Below are 19,065 nucleotides of genomic sequence, written 5' to 3'. Positions count from 1 at the left end.
TCTCTCGTGCCAGTGTCCATGACACTTTGCACAGCACTGGTAGCACAGGTACCCGTGCAACCCTTATACCACTTCCAGTGCAGCTCCCCCCTCCCCAATTTGGATTGCACAGTTAGAGTATTTTAAATTGTTCTGCCTCCATCAGTAGTTTACTTTGTCAAATCACTTTAACTGTATTTATCCATAGACCATTACAACAAGCAAAACATCAACCATACTTGGTAATGATGAAATAATTAGTCATATTTTAGAAGGTTGGGGAACCAGTCTGGTTCAACCAGGAGGCTCCTGTGTGGCTCAATGCTAGTGACATGGTGCTGCTTTCAGAGATCCAGGTGGATCTTTGTTTCTGGTAAAAAAGGGAGGGAATCTAATGTAAAGAAGAGCAATTTATTATCCGCTGCACCAAAATAAAAATGGAGTTGTTGAAGGCTTTCATGGCCAGATTCAACTGGTTGTTGTGGATTTTCCAGGCTGTGTGGTCATGGTCTGGTAGATCTTGTTCCTAATGTTTCGTCTGCATCTGTGGCTGGCATCTTCAGAGGTGTATCACAGAGAGAAGTCTGTTACACACAGTGTCCAGTGTGTAAGATGCCAGCCACAAATGCAGGCGAAACAATGTGTAAGATGCCAGCCTCTGAAGATGCCAGCCACAGATGCAGGCGAAACGTTAGGAACAAGATCTACCAGACCACGACCACACAGCCCGGAAAACCCACAACAAACAAAAGTGGAGCTGTTGGTAGGTGTCCCTGGAGACATAAGTGGACACTGGAAGATGGATCAGGGTCTCTCTTTCAAGTATGGCTTATATTTTTATTCAGAATATTTAATGGAATCCTTGTTTTGCATCTCAACACTAAAGTGTCCTCAATAAATGTAACGGGGAGGAAAGCACAAAGACTCAAAACCAAGGTTTATGCATTCAAATAGACCTTTCAGAAAATCAGAGGGGAGTGCATAGACATTTATTATAAAGCAATATCACATTTGGTCTAAAGCTGAAGTTTGCAACATGGAAAGTTTCCAGAACAGAAATTAATTGGCTGGCTTGTTCCCAGCAACAGTCAAGTTAGTTCAAGGCTATTTTTTAGATAGCACCATGGTGCATTGCCTTTATTCTATTTGTTAGCTATTTGAAATTTCCCAGTTATGGGTTTCACATCGAAGCACTTATTCATCTCTTAGGAGAGTGTTTTAACTTCTTGGCATTTTTAAATGGGTATGATAAAAACTAGATAAAATAATATCCTGTTGTCTTTACTGCATCGTCTAACTTTCAGTGTCTTGATGTCACCATGCATAATCATCATGCTCTTTGTATTAGATGTTTGCAGTGACATTCAATTGTGATGTTGTTTCTTAATCCCAAAAGCTTTGTTAGGACTAATAATGTCATGTTGGCAACTGGCATGTCTGAGTCACATATGTCAAGCATGCCATCCTATCTAACACATGTTTACTCATAAGTAAGTCCCACTGAGGTCAGTGGGGCTTATTCTTAATAAATCTGCAGCCTCAGACCTACCACGGTAATTGGTTGCATCTACCTATCACTGCAGCTCAACTTGACAACTGAAGCTGATGTTATTGTCCTAGGCATCCCACAAGCTCTTATTAACATTCTAAGAATTTTTTTTCATGTAAAATGTCTTTGTAACAACACTGCTGAGCAGAACCTTCACAGTGTGACTTCTGTTTTCTTGTGTTCTGCTGCTGATATGGCAGAGTTGTCAATGACACTTCCTTGTAGATACCATTGTGCCATGAATGATAACTATTTTCCTCCCTTTTGATATTTTCAAAAATAGCTTCATCATCCACAACAAAGACACCTTCTTCAACAATGCCACAAGAACAAGGATTGTTCATCATATCCTACAGAGAGTAAAATATGAAGAAGGAAAAAACAAAATTGGTACGTATAGAGCATCAGTTAATTTTATCTTTTAGGGTGAGAATCTAAGGAAGCCCTTCTGTTATTACTCAGCAAGGGTTGCTAGCCACTGGGGATATTCACAGCCTGCCTAATTCTTGCCTCATGCAAAGATTGAACCCATATTATGCAGTTTCTAATGCCATTTTTTGTATCAATTGAATGGAAATGGTATAAAGAAACAAATGAATCAGGAACACCAGTAGTGAATAGGGGCAAATAGGAAATGCTCACAATAACAAAAATAGAAATGAAAACGGTATATTTGTCTATCCCTACTACCATCCTATTTCTGAGCTCATAGACCAGTTTACAAATATAGACTAGTTTACAAGGAACTCTGAAGAAACGTGTGTGCTAAGTAGAGGATTTGTAGATCTTATGCTTTCTCTTTACTTGTGCTACTCCCCATCCATGCCATGCCATGCCTTTAAAAAACTATTTTTTTAGAATTTCGCTTTCTCTTACCAATTTTGCGTTCCTTTACCAACTTATATTAAAGAAATTCCAGCCCTACCTGCAGTAAATTGAATATTTTTGTTTCTAGGTCTGAATCGATTGCTTACTAATGGCTCGTATGAAGCTGCATTTCCTCTTCATGAGGTATCTTTCCACTTAATTTTTGTAACAGGTCCAGTTTCTTTCTCAAACTACTTTTAGCACCATTGTCTTCAGAAAGCACAGAGCCAAAGAGCAAAGAAATTGTGGAGTCAAAGAGTCTCACCTAGCTTTATATGGCAAGGCATCTCTAGCCCCCCCCCCCCCCCCCGCAGCCACCTTACACATCTGCACCGGCCCAGTTTCTAACAGCCCGGCCCTCTGCATATCATGCAGCTGGTGCAGAGGACAACCCACGAGCTCTCCCCACTTCTGCACAGCAAAGACAGCCCTGGATAAGTCTCAGGCCACTCTTTACCACAGTAGTCTTCAATGGCACTAATCTTGACTTGGAGGGGAAGTCAAATATATGCTCCTTGAGATAAATGAGACCTATGATCTGTCACAAATGCTCTGTTGCATAATTGCATAGTTGTTGCATAATAAATTTGCTGGCACAATCCTGCATAGAATTGGACTCAGATCTGTGAAAATGTTTCTAAAGACATAACAATCTTGAGTCCCTTTTAGAACTCTAGAGAATCATATACTTTTTACATCCCATCTTCTTTGCACTATAGATTGCAAGATGTCATATACAGGTTTCTCACCAGCTCTCCCATCTAGGCACAACTAAGCGCATATCTGTGTAGCTTAGCAATTTGCTGTATCAGGTGTTTTCCAACCATACATTAAAACAACAATGTAATCTTTCATTTTTAGTTTTTGCATGTACCTTAACAGAGTTCTTATTCCGATGCTCCCTGAATCTCTATTCTTACATATCCAATATAAAAACTACTATATGTATTTAGAATAAATGTTAACTTTGTGGGAAAATAGTTTCAGATAATGGTGTATCTGACACTGACTTATTACATGGCTTATATGTTCAAAAATTATCCTTTCTGGTAATGGATATTTCTTAACCAATTTCACCTTAACAATGTGCATTTCAGGGTAGTTTCAGAAGTAAAAAGTCCATAAGAACTCATGGAGCGGAAAACCACAGGCATCTGCTTTATGAGTGCTGGGCATCGTGGAGAGCTTGGTATAAATACCAGCCTTTGGATCTTGTACGGTAATTTTTTTTAAAAAAAAATCTTATATATTATCTGATGTGTAATATGAAATTAGCACAGTGGTATGGCAATTCTCCCTTTCCCTCCCCCAATCTCATTGTGTGTAATTTCATATTTTTTATTTTTTATTTATTTATTCGATTTGATAAACCGCCCTACCCCCAAAGGGCTCAGGGTGGTGTACAACAAATAACAATACAATAAAACAAATAGAATAGCCCCAGTTAAAATATACAAAACCTTAAAACTATAAAACTATGGCGGCGACAGTAGCCTTCAATAAATAATTGATTAATAATAGAAGACGTCTGGCACCCAACCCCAGTGATCAAACCCTGGGAAGGGAGGGGATTAGCAGATGGTCCAATAAATAGCCAATGTGCAGGACAACACGAGGGGCGGGCTCAGCGGCCGCCCCCCCCCCAAAGCCTGGTGGAACAACACAGTTTTGCAGGCCCTGCGGAACTCTCCAAGGTCCCGCAGGGCCCTAACTGCTGGGGGAAGGACATTCCACCAGGCAGGGGCCAGGGCAGTAAACTCCCTGGCCCACGTGGAGGCCAGCCGCATCATGGAGGGGCCGGGGACCACCAGTAGATTCGTCTCCACAGAGCGGAGGGCACGACTCGGGACATAAGGGGTGAGACGGTCCCGTAGGTATGAGGGCCCCAGGCCATAAAGGGCCTTAAAGGTCTTGACTGTGTGAATGATTCTAGTGTATTCAAACCAGAGTTTTAAAAAGGCAGGTTGAACCTCTCACAAGGTCAACATCCAGGTCTACCTGAATGAGTGATGCCTTTAACAGTTTTCTCGTAGGAGAAGAAACGTTTGTTTTTATATTTTGATTTTCTTTACTGAAAGGAGTCTCAAAGTGGCTTACAGTCACCTTCCCTCCCCCATCCCCTCGCAACAGGCATCTTGTGAGGTAGATGGGGTTGAGAGAGTTCTGAGAGAACTGTGACTGGACCAAGTTAATCCATCAGGCTTCATTTGGAGAACTGGGGTACAAACTCAGATTCTCCAGATTAGAGCATGCCGCTCTTAACCACTGCGCCATGTTGGCATAAGTGTCAAGCTTTTTATTATTATTATGGTAGATTTCACAGCTGACAGTTCTTTAACTGGTTGTTGGCCTTTCATTACAATTTGAGCCTCATGCAGAGGCCTAGGAAGCTGTAATGTATTGGCATAGTATTTGTGCGGATCCAGCAAGGCTGCCTTCTGAATCTGACAGATGCTAATTTTGTCAATTTGAAGATTTCTGGCTAGGGTTGTCAGGTTCTGCCTGACTACTGGGGAGAACAGGGGGTGGGGGAGGATTGCCACCAACTGTTGGGGAAACTCCTGGAGATTTGGGGAAGGAACTTGAGGAGGACAGGGACCTCAGTGGGGTACATTGCCATGATAGAACCCCCCCCCCCCCCCCGCCAAGCTGCCATTTACTCCAGGGGGACTGATCTCCGTAGTTTGGAGATGAGACATAATTCTGAGGGATCTCCAGGTCCTTCCTGGATGTTACTATCCCTATTTTTGGCACAATTCATATTGGCAACCTAGAATGGGACCTTAACTTCAGAAGAACTGCAGAATGAAGTCACAAGTCTGAATGCAATTTCCTTAGTGGAGGGGAAAAAAACCTAGTGGCTTGCATCCCAATCCTAAGATTTGGAATGCCAGCACTTAAGTGTTGAGGATGAAGAATGCCAGCCTTTCGTCACTGAATGGGATGTTGCCTCTGCATTGCAGGCAAATAGGCCAGCACCAGTGGCTAGGATTGGAGTGTTGTCAAAAGAAGTGTTTATCTTGGGATTTAGAAGGATATTTCTAAAAAGTCATAGAAGTCACGTTTCCCAGAAACAATTAGATAACTAAAGAAACAAATAAGCAACCTCATCCCTACTAATATTGTAGAATTGCATTTTTAGGAGAGAACATTCACTAAGAAGTTACAGTTAAAGGAATTTGCTTGATGTGTAGTATTTCTTAAGTGGGGAAAATACGGTATGCCACAACATGCTCAGCTTTGAAATTCTTTTATTCATCTTGGAATTCTTCAAATGATTCTGTTTCACACATGCTCTGTACCACAGTAAGATCTTCCCATAGTCAAGTTGACTACCACTATAGGAAGTTATTTATATAGTATTCAGTATATACCATGTAGTATTCAAGTTAATTAAATCTATATATAAATTGCTAAATGCATCATTGTTATGGTAATGGATGACCATTATGAACAACTATAGAAGTCCAGTCCAGAGTTCTGCCCACTATCTCGGCTATAATCTCTTGGTTATATGGGTGTATGTTTTTAAAAGCTTAAAGTTGCAAACAGTGATTGTTTTGTGACAACAATTGGAGTCAAAGGTATTTTAGTATTGTTTTTCCTTTCTGCAGGTTAGAATATTGATGCTTTGTCTCTGTCAGTAAAACAATGGGAATATTATGGGATCTGCGAATTACATCAGCAATGAGTTTTGTCACATTACCCTGGCATTATTTCCTTGTAGTAGTATTTGCTTCTGTTTATCTGCTTTCTATGAGATCAATTGGGTTTGAGTGGGATGTATAAACATCCACATTTCTTTCATTTCAAAGGTTCCAGGGGGGAGGGAAGTGACCCATACTCAAGGTCACATAACTCAGTACACTTTAAAAATGCCATTTTGTTTGACAGTGCATGCTTGTCTATGGAGTAGTGTTGCACAAACGTGCTTTGGGCAGGAAGAGCCAGGTACCAGATTCACTATTGGTCTGGTAAAACCCTGTATTTGTGAAATATACAAGGCACCCCTGGTGATTCAGAATATTGATGTTTAGAATTTATATTTGTAGGCTTCCGAAAGGAACCTGCTTATGACCACTACCAGGTCATGATCAGATTGAAAAATTTTAAAGAGACGTCAAGGAGTGATTGAGCTCCAGAAGTTAATCTGGCTTGTCGTCTATTTCCTATATGCAGGTCTATGAGACCACATTTCTAGAGGACTTAAAAAGCTTGTTCCACTATTGTTCACATGCTTTTTCTCTAACAATAAAATTGACGTTTTAAATTTGCAGTGCTATCAATCTGCCACACTCCATTAACTAATTTCAGTTTAATCACATAAACGTTGCCAGAAATAAACAATGAAACAAATGGTGTGAATGGAACTTCACAGTTTGGTATGTCTGTGCCCCTTGAAATGATGTGATGTGTGTAGGTTCGTCACGAAGCAGACTCTTTTCTGAAAGAGTCTGGTTGATCTCTTTTTTGCCTGAATTTGATTATATTACAAGCTGTTGTCCCAGGAACCATTCAAAAGGCACTAATACATCAATAGAAAATTGAGTGGAAACTTTTTTTTCATTGGCTTTTTTTGGTAGACCACAAGTGTGCATACCATAGAATGGTAATTCCCAAATATCTTGTCAGGCTCATCAGATCCTCATGGGTGGTTGTATAGTTGCTAGCAGCATTGTCAACTTGAGTATTAGAGGACATGAAAGATAGGCAACATTGGTTGGTGTTTGAATCAATTTGTGCATATTGTCAGTCTGGGGATGATATATCAGATTGCTAAGAATTTTGCTGACCAGTTGTTGTCATGATCTTGATTTCTGAGCAAGCTCCTCTTGACAAAAGATGCGTCATGTGATACTTAAGTTATGTCCATAATGAAGTCAAATTCTTCATTGCCCTTTGATGTATTCAAGCTCAATAGCTGATCATGTATCAGTGAACATGGATCTGAAAATGAGACTTAACATTGCACTTATTATTTGATAATCAATTTATTGATTTAATTAATAGTGCAATGCTATGCAAAAAAATTTCCAGACTAAGCCCATAGGTATAAGCTGTGCTTAGAAATGCACTGTGAAAGCATTTTAATCGATTGAAAAAGATTCTTCTGATTATTCCAGTAGTAGATTTTTATTATATACCCATTTAAAAATATATAGAAAGAGACATTTTAGAAGAAGCATTTCCTCCACTCTCTCATGCGGGAGGTAATGCTTCTTTTTAGATAATGGCTGTTCTGGAAACTCTTGTGTATCATCTCAAAGCAAAGTAAATAAAGCTTTATGTTTTTTACTCATATGCTAATCAAATCAATTAATTGACTGAAACTCACACAGTTTGTTTACTAAGACTTAGTAAATAACCCGCCTAGCCATAAGGATTAAGCATATGCCAGGTTCCTAACTGATAGGAGAGAAGTAACATTGCCAAAATAAGCTCCAAAGCAGCCCTTGTGAAAATACATGGAAGTTCATCCTTTGATTTTGAATGGCTGAAGGGTCATTGTATATGTCTCAGCAGTAACATTTCACAATCATTTTTGACAGGGTTGAGAAAATGAAGACAATGAGATATTGATCAGCTTTTGTGTAATACAGTTCAGATTGCAGTCTCAATATCTGTTGTGTCAATGGTAACACCATTTTAAAATGAATTATAAGGAAGCTATTTAGCAGCTTTGGGCAACCCAATCCAGAGGGGGAGTTGGATGGACTGTTGGAGCCAGCACAGGGCTGTCCTGGCATGTTTGCCACTCCACTGGTGTAGGTGACACCTATGCCGGTGGAGAGGGCAAATTGGAAGACAAGTAGGCACTGCAGAGTTCTGTGGCAACTGACCCAGAAGAACCTGCATCTCACAGAGGCATGCTGACCTGAAGATGTAGGCCAGCACAGCTGAGGGCAGGGTAGGAGCATTCCTAGGGGCGGAGCCAACTTTAGTTGGCTTTTACTGGGCATTCACACTGGGCACAGCCCCAGTGCAACTCTCAGACTTACACCATGAAAACAGAGTGTAAGTCTGTTTCCTCTGTGGGGTTCTTTGGATGGCATGAGGAATTTTGAATTTCCCTCCTCCCTGTGCTACCTGGAGCCCCTTTGGAGACAGTGTGGCACCGCCTTCGTCATGCCATCTCCAGACTCAGCACTGCTCCCCTCTCATCTGGATTGCACTATTAGCCTCCAAAATGTCAATGAAACAGCTACTGTCTGTGTTGTGGTGGGCTTTCTGGGCTGTGTGGCCCAACAAAACCACGGCCACACAGCCTGGAAAACCCACCACGACCAGTTGAATCAGGCCATGAAAGCCTTCGACAATACACTGTCTGAGTTGTTCTAAAAAAATGGATGATTAACTCTTGTGGATTCCACTCACAGAGAGATTAATAGGATGCACCTTTTCCTTTTAGATACATGGCTTAAAGCTGTGCATTGGTACAGGAGACACAACAAAACCACTGCTTTTTACAAATGCAGAGCTGGTCAGAGATCTTAAGCAGAGAAAGCATGGCCAGTTGAAACAGTTTTAAGTCAAGATGACAGCACAGAGAAGCACTGATGCTTGGAGAGGGTAGCAGCCACATAAAGAAACCTCAGCAGCTTGTATTGCTTGTACTTTGCTTCACAGTTTTAAATTATAGACTTGGATTCTCAAGTAGGCAATGCAAATATTTGCTGTAAATCTCATAAGCTTTTCAAGTTTTCCTTCTGACTCAAGCAGACAGAGATTACTATTCAGTGTGTTAGCCAAGCAATTAGGCCAGAAGAGTCTGTCATGTAGCCGATCTGTGACTATTGCCAGGTTTTGTGCGCTGCCAGCTCTACTGCCCTCATCACAGATCTCGGTTTAACTTATTGCTGTGCGGTAGAACTGTTTGAAAATCCTTTCCATTCCACCTCCTGGGTTATCTAAGTCTCCAAGGACTTGAGCTGGCTAATTTTTCCTCCCCCCGCCCCACCACCACCTGCCCCACCCTTAACTGAACCTTGTTTTTTTTTTCAGCTGAAGTACTTTCACTCCTCATCAGACTGATTGTAAAAGTTTGTTTCTTTTTTTCAGTTGGTTAATTGACAAAATTATGGGTGGGTGGCCTTGTTTGTGCCACTTTCGTTGTCCATTCGGAGGCCATCCAATTTGTTATTAAATATTGTAGATGAAGTTAGATATCAGTTGGGCTACCATGTAGTCTAGAACAGATGATTCATTCACTTAAGGTCTGTCATTGCCTCTTAATTTCACACTGCAAAATGTCCATCACTCTGATGGGAAGAGTGCTTGTGGTGACAGGAAGTATACATGGTGTGTGCGTGTGTGTGCATGACAGTGCCCTTCTATACATTTTATGCACAAAAATACATAACCAGAGGTCCATAGAGATTTGGTGCAGGTAGAGTTGCCAGGTCCCCCAGCCACTGGTGGGGGGTGGGGCATAGGGTTACCAACTCCAGATTGGGGAATTCCTGGGGCTTGAAGTTAGAGCCTAAGGGGACAGGGACCTCAGTGGGGCTCAACGCCATATAGTCTACCCTTCAACACATCAGTTTTTTCCAGGAAAACTGATGTCTGTAGTCTGGAGATGAACTATAATTCCAAGAGATCCCCAGGTCCCACCTGGAGACGTTCTTTGGTGCAAGTTTTACTCCCATTCTGTTTTTAGCTTATTTGCATATGATTAAATTAGAACCATTACTTTATGAAGTAGAAAGTCTGGAGATTCTATTGTTTTGTTGGTTAAACCAGCTCTGGGAACCAAGGAGTTTGGTATTAGGATCAAATTTCACCTCCTCTCAGTTTAACTTAGCCACATGTTAATCATGTCAGTTAATAACTGTATATGAGAGAAAACCTGTAGGCAAAGGAAGAAGAGAAAAGGAAAACAAATGTCCCCTGATTTATTAAGTATTGAGCATGTTTCTTTGATAGAACCCTATGGGAAACCCTGAAAACCAACTTCTGCTTCAACCATTAATCTGTATGTCTGTACCCTAATGTCTGTTTCTTGAAGCATGAGGATAATAATAAAAAAATCTTGCACACAGTTTTTATCTATATTAGTAGTCTAACCTGGAGGCATTGTTGTGCTTTTTTCTTGTAATGGTAACTATGCAAAATAATTTGAGAAATTTCAATATTTGTGACTTTGGACTTTGCAGGAACTCTTACTGCTGTCCCTACACAGAATTTCACATCCATCCTCTCTCTCTCTCTCTCTCTCTCTCTCTCTCTCTCTCTCTCTCACACACACACACACACACACACACATATCTTGCATGTTAACCCAGATAATCAACCACCAGAAGACAGACACATATATTAATCATGTAAACCTACTCTTAGTTAACACTGTATGTAAGATAAAGCTTCTTGGCAAAGGGAGAAGATAAAATAATACCAAAAATGAATGCCCTGTGAATGATTAATTATTGAATATTATTGAATGATTTTAATAATGCAAAATTTTGCTAGTACATTAGTGAAAAATGATGCTAGGACACCAATTGAACCTAACTTTGGGATTTGTCATACTGAGTGGAATAGATTTTGAAAGAGCATATATACAAGAGAAATAAAGTATGTCGTACATACAGTCCCCAGTACACAGCAGTTTTCACTGGTATTCCTATTCGGCAATACATTCCCAATAACGTTCATAACAAAATGCTGTAATTGAATTTTAAAAACACTGATATCCTAATTGTAGTCCTACTGCCCCAGAAATGCCCCTTTATGTTCAGAATCAATACTAAAAATACTACAAAAATTGTAAACTATAACCTTGTGTTTTGCAGACGGTATTTTGGTGAGAAAATTGGCTTGTACTTTGCCTGGTTAGGCTGGTACACAGGGATGCTCTTTCCAGCTGCCTTCATTGGACTGTTCGTCTTTTTGTATGGAGTCGCCACACTGAACCACTGCCAAGTCAGGTGAAGTACAAACATTGCTATTAGTTAATAATTTCTCTTGTTAACATGTAGGGCTGCTTCATGTATTTTGGTATCTGCTAGTAAAGCAATCGCAAACTGTTCTTTTGAGTGCATTTCCTTTCCTCCCCTCTTAATTACTGTAAGAAACAGAACCAGATTGTGTCCAGCTGTTCTTCATAAGCATCCAAAACAATACGTATTATGAACTGCTGAGAACAGGAAGAGCTTTGTTAAAAGCTTTACTACTCTGTCATCCATTAGATCTCTCATCCTTGACCAGATACTGGTTGTTAGGGTTTTCCAGGCTGTGTGGCTGTGGTCTGGTAGATCTTGCTCCTAACGTTTCACCTGTATCTGTGGCTGGCATCTTCAGAGGTGTATCACAGCGAGAAGTCTGTTACACACTGTGTCTAGAATCTAGATACTTTCTCCACTTAGTTCCATTTTACTTCTTTGTATACTTCCTTTTGCCTTTCTCATGTCATGCTCCAGCAACTTAATCCATGCAGCCCATATGGTTTTATGTTCAAGAAAAAGATATCTGTCAAAGAGTTTCAGTACTAACTTAAAGGGTAAGCATCTTGTGATTACTTCAGATTTCACTTTACTAATGAAGTGGTGACAAACATTATAAATAATTCATCCTACATATATTATTAAATATAAAGCTTTACAGTGATGTATTTATTCACATAGTTGCTAGTCATTAAATGCTGGGTAATCAAATGATGACCATGTATATGGGAACCATTTCTTCCTGCCTGAGGTAAACATGTCATGTTCCACATTTTACTATTTCAGATATTGGAAGATGGGCAAGAATTTCTCATCCACCCCACTCAATTCTTTAAATTGTGAAAGTTCTTTGGATTACATCAGCTATACATTAATTTATTAATTGTTATTTTTTTTCCAGTAAAGAAGTCTGCCAAGCTACAGACATTATAATGTGTCCTATATGTGATAAATATTGCCCCTTCATGAAGTTGTCAGACAGCTGTGTTTATGCCAAGGTAAACGTTCAAAATGTATTTTCAACAGTCATTTGTGTTTTATTTAATAGTATATTAAAATATTGTTTGTTTTCTCAAAACTTTCAGAGGCATTAAATTTAATTCCCATGCAAATGATTACATTGTATAAGGACTTGTAACTGCTGTGGGAATTAAAATATTAAGAATACAGCACCAATCACACTACTGTAGTCCTTTCCCATCCTTTCCCATAAAAACATCAACACCATTAAATCTTACCACCTATCTCTGCCATATCTGTTTTCTTAGTCAAATCTATATTTACTTTTCCTTAGTAAAATAGATTATACATGCTAGAATAAACAAGCTGACTCTTTTAAAAATCTTTCTATAATTTAAAAAACCTTTTAAAAAACCTCTATCACTCTACACAGCACCAAACTCTGTAAGGGGAAAGAGGGTTTCAAGTTCCCCATGCAGATTTTGTCAGTGGAAGCAGCTGTGGGGAGAACCTATTGGTCCCTTCCTTAGGCTCCACTTGTATCCTAAGGAAAATGCAAACAGAACCCCATCAGAGTTGCTTTGGCTGGTGAAAACAGGACAGGTTGGAAACCTGTGACTTGTCTTCCATTTCACAGTGTTTGGAGCCACACAAAATGACACAGAAGTCTTTCAAGGTTAGTGTCTGCATAAACGTATAACTGAGAGTTGGGTCCTTTTGCCCTTTCCATGATGCCATTGATGTCCCTTTAGATGCTACACTGCTATTTCCAAAAACAAAAGCCTTAGCACATCAATTTGGTGACTATAGCTCCTTTAATTTCTCTTTTAAAAGGACAATGGCCCTTTCAAACTAGAAAAGTGGTACCTGCCATATCTTATGCAGTTTTGTAATTCTGCGACTAGAATGGATCAGGATCATGAGTAGACTGTCTTGTTCGTTTCAAAAGATCATGTTAGGCGGCTGGGCTATCACCACAGTAGCAGCTAGAGAGTGGGCAGTAACTGCACCTATGGTTGCATGGTCCTAGGGAAAGACAACCCTCCATATAAATAGGATCACGTCTTCAGTCTTTCTGGCTATTGTTCAGTTACATAATGTGAAAATGCCCCTTTGTTTGCTTCAACACACCACAATATCCTTTTTAATTAACTACAAAATAACCACTAGGCTAGAAGTAAAAATGTGTCAGAGAACTTGCTTGTTTACTACCAAGGACATAGGTAAGAGGGGGTGTTCCTGGATTCAACCCCCCCCCCATTATATTTCCAAAACCCCGTCCCCCATTTGTGAGTATTTTGTATTTCTGGTGGGTTTTTTTCCGTTTTTCATCTGTAGAGGGCACAGATTTTAGGCTAGCAGCACCATAATTTCAAGAATTGTTTGGGAGACTCTCCTGATGATATCACCCAGGTTTGGTGAGGTTTGGTTCAGGGGGTCCAAAGTTATGGATTCCCAAATGGGGTGCCCCATCCCCCATTGTTTCCAATTGGAGCTAATAGATGGGGCTACACCTTTGAGGGTCCATAACTTTGGACCCGCTGAACCAAACTTCACCAAACCTGGTGGTATCATCAGGAGAGTCTCCTAAAGATACCCTGAAAGTTTGGTGCTGCTAGCTTAACAATTGCACTCCTGACAGCACCCCCCCCCCTAATTTCCCCAGATTCTCCTTTTAAATCCAACCCCTTTGGCATGGATTTAAAGGGAGAATCTGAGGTCCCCAGTTTAAACATTGAAAGTGATGCTGTTTCAGGGTGCAGGATAATCCACCCAAAAACAGCAATACTTTCAATGTAACTGGGGACCCCAGATTCTCCCTTTAAGGTGGATTTAAAAGGAGAATCTGGGCTCCCTAGTTTGAACACCATTGAAAGTGATGCTGTTTGGGGGTGGATTCCAACATCACAGTGGCTGCCCATGGAGGGGGGCGGGCGGGCACAAAACTTAGATTTTGCACTGGGCTCCATTTTCCCTAGCTAATCCTCTGCCCGGATGGGAGGGCAAAAGGGACTCCTGGCTGCCGGCTGGGAGCCCAGCCGATGGGGAGGGCAGACAGGGCAGGGGAGTCTGCTGTCCCCAACCTCAGAGAGCTTCTTTTATAAGCACTGAGGCCAGGGGCGGGGCTTGGAGAGGCATGGCCAAACCCCCAGGGGCAGGTGGGGGCATGGCCCCACCCTCAAACCCATCCCATTAAAAATCTATACCTACGTCACTGTTTACTACCAGGACAATTATGAGTATGTGACAACTTTCCCTCAGAAGTTCTAGAATTCTTACATATTAAGCACGTCTTTCAATTTAAGCAGATTTCCTGAGCAAAATGTACACCTCACAATTTAAAATGAAACATTAAGCTAGTTTTCTTTCCACAGGTAACCCATCTTTTTGACAATGGAACTACAGTCTTTTTTGCTGTTTTCATGGCAGTGTGGGGTAAGTCCTGATCTGAGGATAGAACATGTGACTACTTTTCAGCTTTTCAGCTTTTGAAGAAAGATCTGTCTTGTCTGTTCATGGCTCCAGTCTCTGGATTTAAGTATCCACAGATTTGACCATGTTGAGAATGAGATATTTTGATAGCATCACTAAACAGCACACTGTATTTCATGATCATTTTGCACATTTGCAGAGGCAACTCAAAATTTGTTATCAAGACTCCTTACAGTTGTTAATTCTTGGCTGGGAAATCCCTGGAAGTTTGGGGATGGAACATAGGGAGGCAGGTTTGGGGAGGGGCGTGAGCAGAGTCTACATTCCATTGTCTTCAGGAGAACTTCGCTCTGTAGTCTGAAGGTCAGTTGTAACTCTAGGAGATATCCAGGCCCCACCTGGAGGCTGGCAAGCCAAGCCTCCTCTTCTATCTTACCCTGTTCCTTCTACTCCCTCCTGGTACTCAGACCCCCTCTTCCAGCAGCGCAATACAAACCATTTTGGGGAGAGGGGACTTTGCACAGATCCCATCCCCAAAATGAGCTTGCCCTGTTTTATTTCTCCAACCTGAGAATCGCAAAATCCCAGGTTTGATCAGCTCCCACATGAACAGCCAGACAGGAGGTACTTTATTTCCCTCCCTTCCACTGTGCCCTTCCCAGCCGGGGAGAATTCACCTGCCACGGCAATACGTTTGTTATTGCCCTGCTGTTAGAGGGAAGTCCCTTTTCCTTTTATTCATTTTGCGTGTTGCACATGAGCAGGTGCAGCCAATCGTATTGTGAGACAATCAGCAATGGCTGCAGGGGTTCATTTCTGTCTGCCTGCGCAGCTATGCATGTGTTGCAGGAGATAAAAAAGAAGAGAAGCGTCACTGAGCAAAGGTGCGAAAGCATTGTATCCGTGGACTCCAATCACTGCCTGCACGGCATGCATGTGAATGGGAAAAAGGAAAATGGGTTCCGTTATCACACCTGGAACCCCTTATACATTTGCTGTGTGAAATCCACCATTGTGATGGTTTATGGTAGTAACATGATAATGTGGTGGTGGAAAGTGCAATCAAGTTGCAGTCAACCTATGGCAATCCCGTAGGGTTTTCAAGGCAAGGGATGATCAGAGAAGGTTTGCTGTTGCCTGCCATAGTGATAATAGGTAGTACATTTTCTTTCCATGTGATGTATTTATTCTTCTTTCCATTTCTTTGTTGTAGCAACTGTGTTCCTTGAGTTTTGGAAGAGAAGACGAGCAGTAATTGCCTATGACTGGGATTTGATAGACTGGGAAGAAGAGGAGGTATGTGTATTGGTGTTTCACTGAACAGCTGTGATCCTTTGTCTTTGAAAAAAAAGTTGCTGCTGCTACCAGAAGCAGAATCCCTAGGGCTCTGAGTTCCCTTCCTAAAGGCCATGCTCCCCAACTCCCAAATAGAAATTCCTTCAAGAACATTTCTGCTGGTTTCTCTGCAGATATTTAACATAGTGTTACCTGTTTTCCTGGTTAGTTTAAACTGCATACTACTAAAGGTTAATTGGTGAGCACTGTGAAAAGTTTATTTTTGTGTTTGTCCAATTCTATTTTAAAATTGTTTCTTTATTCTTTAGGAAGAAATAAGGCCTCAGTTTGAAGCCAAATACTCCAAGAAAGAGCGAATGAACCCCATATCTGGAAAACCAGAGCCTTATCAAGCATTTGCAGATAAATGCAGCAGAGTTATTGTTTCTGCATCTGGGATATTTTTTATGGTTTGAATTTTTTATTCCTTTCAAATTGTCTTAATAGTAGACTGGATTATACAGAAAAAATAGGGAGTGTGTATCTTAATTTTGTAGCAATGTTAAATTGTTCCTTTTTTTAAAGATGGTTTATGTCACAACATTAAAACAGCCTAATCCAGATGTCGAGGGAGGGGCTGAACGGCTAGCATAAGTAGCACTTACACCATCTGAGAGGGCAGATAGAGAGGCAGGCAAGTGCCGTGGAGCTCTGTAGCAGCCAACCCACTTCTGACCACCACTTCTAGAGTTATATTGGCCTAACATGGAGGCTGAAGCAACTGGGGCCATTCCAAGGGCATTCCTGGAGGCGGAGCCAACATCAGTCAACTTCCATCAGGCTTTGGCCCCAGGAATGCCAGTGGCTGGGGAGACTTCTAGTTTTTGTGCCTCCCTGTGCTGCTGGAAAGCCTTCTGGAGGTAGAATAGCAGCAGTGCCATCCCTGGCCACCTCAGGATGTGGATTGGGCTGCCCATGCCCCTTCTTGCGCATACTTCCTGAGTCACATGCACTTGATAATTCCACTGATTTGAACTACACAGAGTTCCGCAAGGGCAGTATATGGCGCCCTAGGGACGGCAAAAACGTTGTCCCCAGGGAGCCATTTGCACAGGGGGCGCAGCTGCTGTGCAGCAGCGCTGCCCTCACACCGCCCGACCGGCGCGAAGCCACCATTTTCCGACCTCGCTCGGGAAGCGAGGTTTTCGGAAAACGGTGGCTTGGAGCCGCTGCCGTGCAAACGGCAGCGGCTCCAAGGCGCCCTCCCCCCGCTTCCACCCTTCACTTACCTTGTCTCCGGCCATCCGGCGCGTCGCCGAGGCCTGGGGACACGCCCCCCTGCCCTGCGACGCTGGAGCAGTCACACAGGGCCGGGGGGCGTGTCTCCAGGTCTCAGCGACGTGCCGGATGGCCAGAGACACGCCGGGTCGGCCGGGCAACGGCGCTCCACGGCGCCATCTTCCCGGCTGTTTCTGGGACCGTTTGTGCGAACGGTCCCAGGGGGGTTGGGTCGGCATGGAATGCGCCGACCCAACCCCCATCGATGCCGTGCGGAAACAGCCTAAGCTACATGTTTGGAGAAAAGAAAATGGTACAATCCTCCTGGGACTGTGCCACTTCAGAAGACAGGTACAGAATTTCAAAGTTGAATGACCAGCAGTGTAAAAAATCACTTGCTCATAGAAAGCAATGAAAGTTTCTGCAGCCAGAATATTTCTTGCCTAACCTTAGTACAAATTGATACTATTATTAATCCATGTCACACTAGTGCAATAATAGGCAAGATAAGGACAGGGTTACAATGCCCCACTTAGAGCACTGTTTTCTCTACCTTTGTATTTTACTTAGGACATCAGCTGCCATTTAAGGGATGGAAGCTTGTTGCCAGGAACATTTCTAGATGAAAGTGCTGTGATTGTGCTCATGGCAAAGTATTCAAAGAGTATTAGAGATAACTTAAACAGGAAGGGCCAGCTGTTGGGGGACTGGACTTCTCCAGCCGTGAAGTCATTACTCTCATCTACAAACTGTTTGAGGAATGTCTGGCCTTGCTTAGAACTGTTGCCACTCCATATAGTGAGAAAGGCTGACTGGAGCCCTGTCACAGTATGTTGTACAGGAAGAAGAGTGGATTTATGCCCCACTTTCTCTCCTGAAAGGGGATTCAAGACAGCTTACAAACTCCTTTCCCTTCCTCTACCCACAACCTGGTGAGGTAGGTGGAGCTGAGAGAGTTCTGAAGGAATTGTGACTAGCACAAGATCAACCAGCAGGAATGTAGGAACAGGGAAACAAATCTGGTTTACTGGATAGGAATCTTTTGCTCATGTAGAGGAGTGGGGAATCAAACGTGATTCTCCAGATTAGAGTCCACCTGCTCTGAACTGTTTCACCACATTAGATTCCTCCCGTGCAGCAAAAATGACTGTTCCAAGCTTGTTCAAAAAAAGGTTGACCACTCCAGCTTGCAATGTGGAAACCTGGAGCAATGGTTATGCAAAATCTAGGTCCACTGAAACTTTTATGAAGCAGAAGCAATTAGGTCCACTTTTCTGTACTTGCAGCTGGGAAATGTGTCTTTATGCCCTATCTCATTAGTTTCCAGGATACTAAGCAGTTGCAGAAGCTATTTTTGTGGATAAATAGGTTTCTCTGCTTTTCCGTATACTCATGTGTAGAAAATCATAATGCCTGAAATGCCCTAGATTCCAAACAAAGTAATGATTTGTGTGTAAACTGTGCACCCAAGTTTAAATAAAATGTAATCTTCTTCAGAACAGTGAGTAAACTGAACTTTGTTTAAAGTGGTAATGAAGATAATTGGTCTGATGATAGTAGAGATCATCATTACTTATTTTTAAACCAGAAAAGCGAGGCCAACATTTTCTGAAATATTAATAGTTGCCATTTCAGGGGAAGGGGAATTCCATTCCATTTCAGGGGAAGGGGAATTCCACTGCAGAGCTGCTCTCCTTTAAAGAAGCTGTTTCCTTGGCATTTGATTGGTATCATCCGAGGACAATTCAGAGGGAGGTGGAGGTTGAACATTGCTGCAGAGATGAT

At 41.9% G+C, this 19,065-nt stretch overlaps 1 protein-coding gene across 7 annotated transcripts in view; it reads left to right on the top strand.

The window, feature by feature from the left end:
• The window catches only part of ANO4 (anoctamin 4), a 129,104-nt gene that overhangs the window by 83,197 nt on the left and 26,842 nt on the right, over window positions 1-19,065 (top strand). For all 7 annotated transcript variants that reach the window (XM_048501360.1, XM_048501362.1, XM_048501361.1 and 4 more), the window contains 8 exons: window positions 1,812-1,918; window positions 2,484-2,539; window positions 3,493-3,614; window positions 11,185-11,319; window positions 12,236-12,332; window positions 14,670-14,730; window positions 15,941-16,023; window positions 16,332-16,472. In XM_048501360.1, coding sequence (XP_048357317.1) covers window positions 1,812-1,918; window positions 2,484-2,539; window positions 3,493-3,614; window positions 11,185-11,319; window positions 12,236-12,332; window positions 14,670-14,730; window positions 15,941-16,023; window positions 16,332-16,472 — 802 coding nt within the window. The remainder of the gene's footprint in view (window positions 1-1,811; window positions 1,919-2,483; window positions 2,540-3,492; window positions 3,615-11,184; window positions 11,320-12,235; window positions 12,333-14,669; window positions 14,731-15,940; window positions 16,024-16,331; window positions 16,473-19,065) is intronic.

The sequence above is a fragment of the Sphaerodactylus townsendi genome, linkage group LG06 (genome assembly GCF_021028975.2).
Source record: "Sphaerodactylus townsendi isolate TG3544 linkage group LG06, MPM_Stown_v2.3, whole genome shotgun sequence".
Classification (NCBI taxonomy): domain Eukaryota; kingdom Metazoa; phylum Chordata; class Lepidosauria; order Squamata; family Sphaerodactylidae; genus Sphaerodactylus; species Sphaerodactylus townsendi.
Note: the sequence above shows the minus strand (reverse complement) of the source record. Positions and strands in the feature narration are given on the sequence as shown.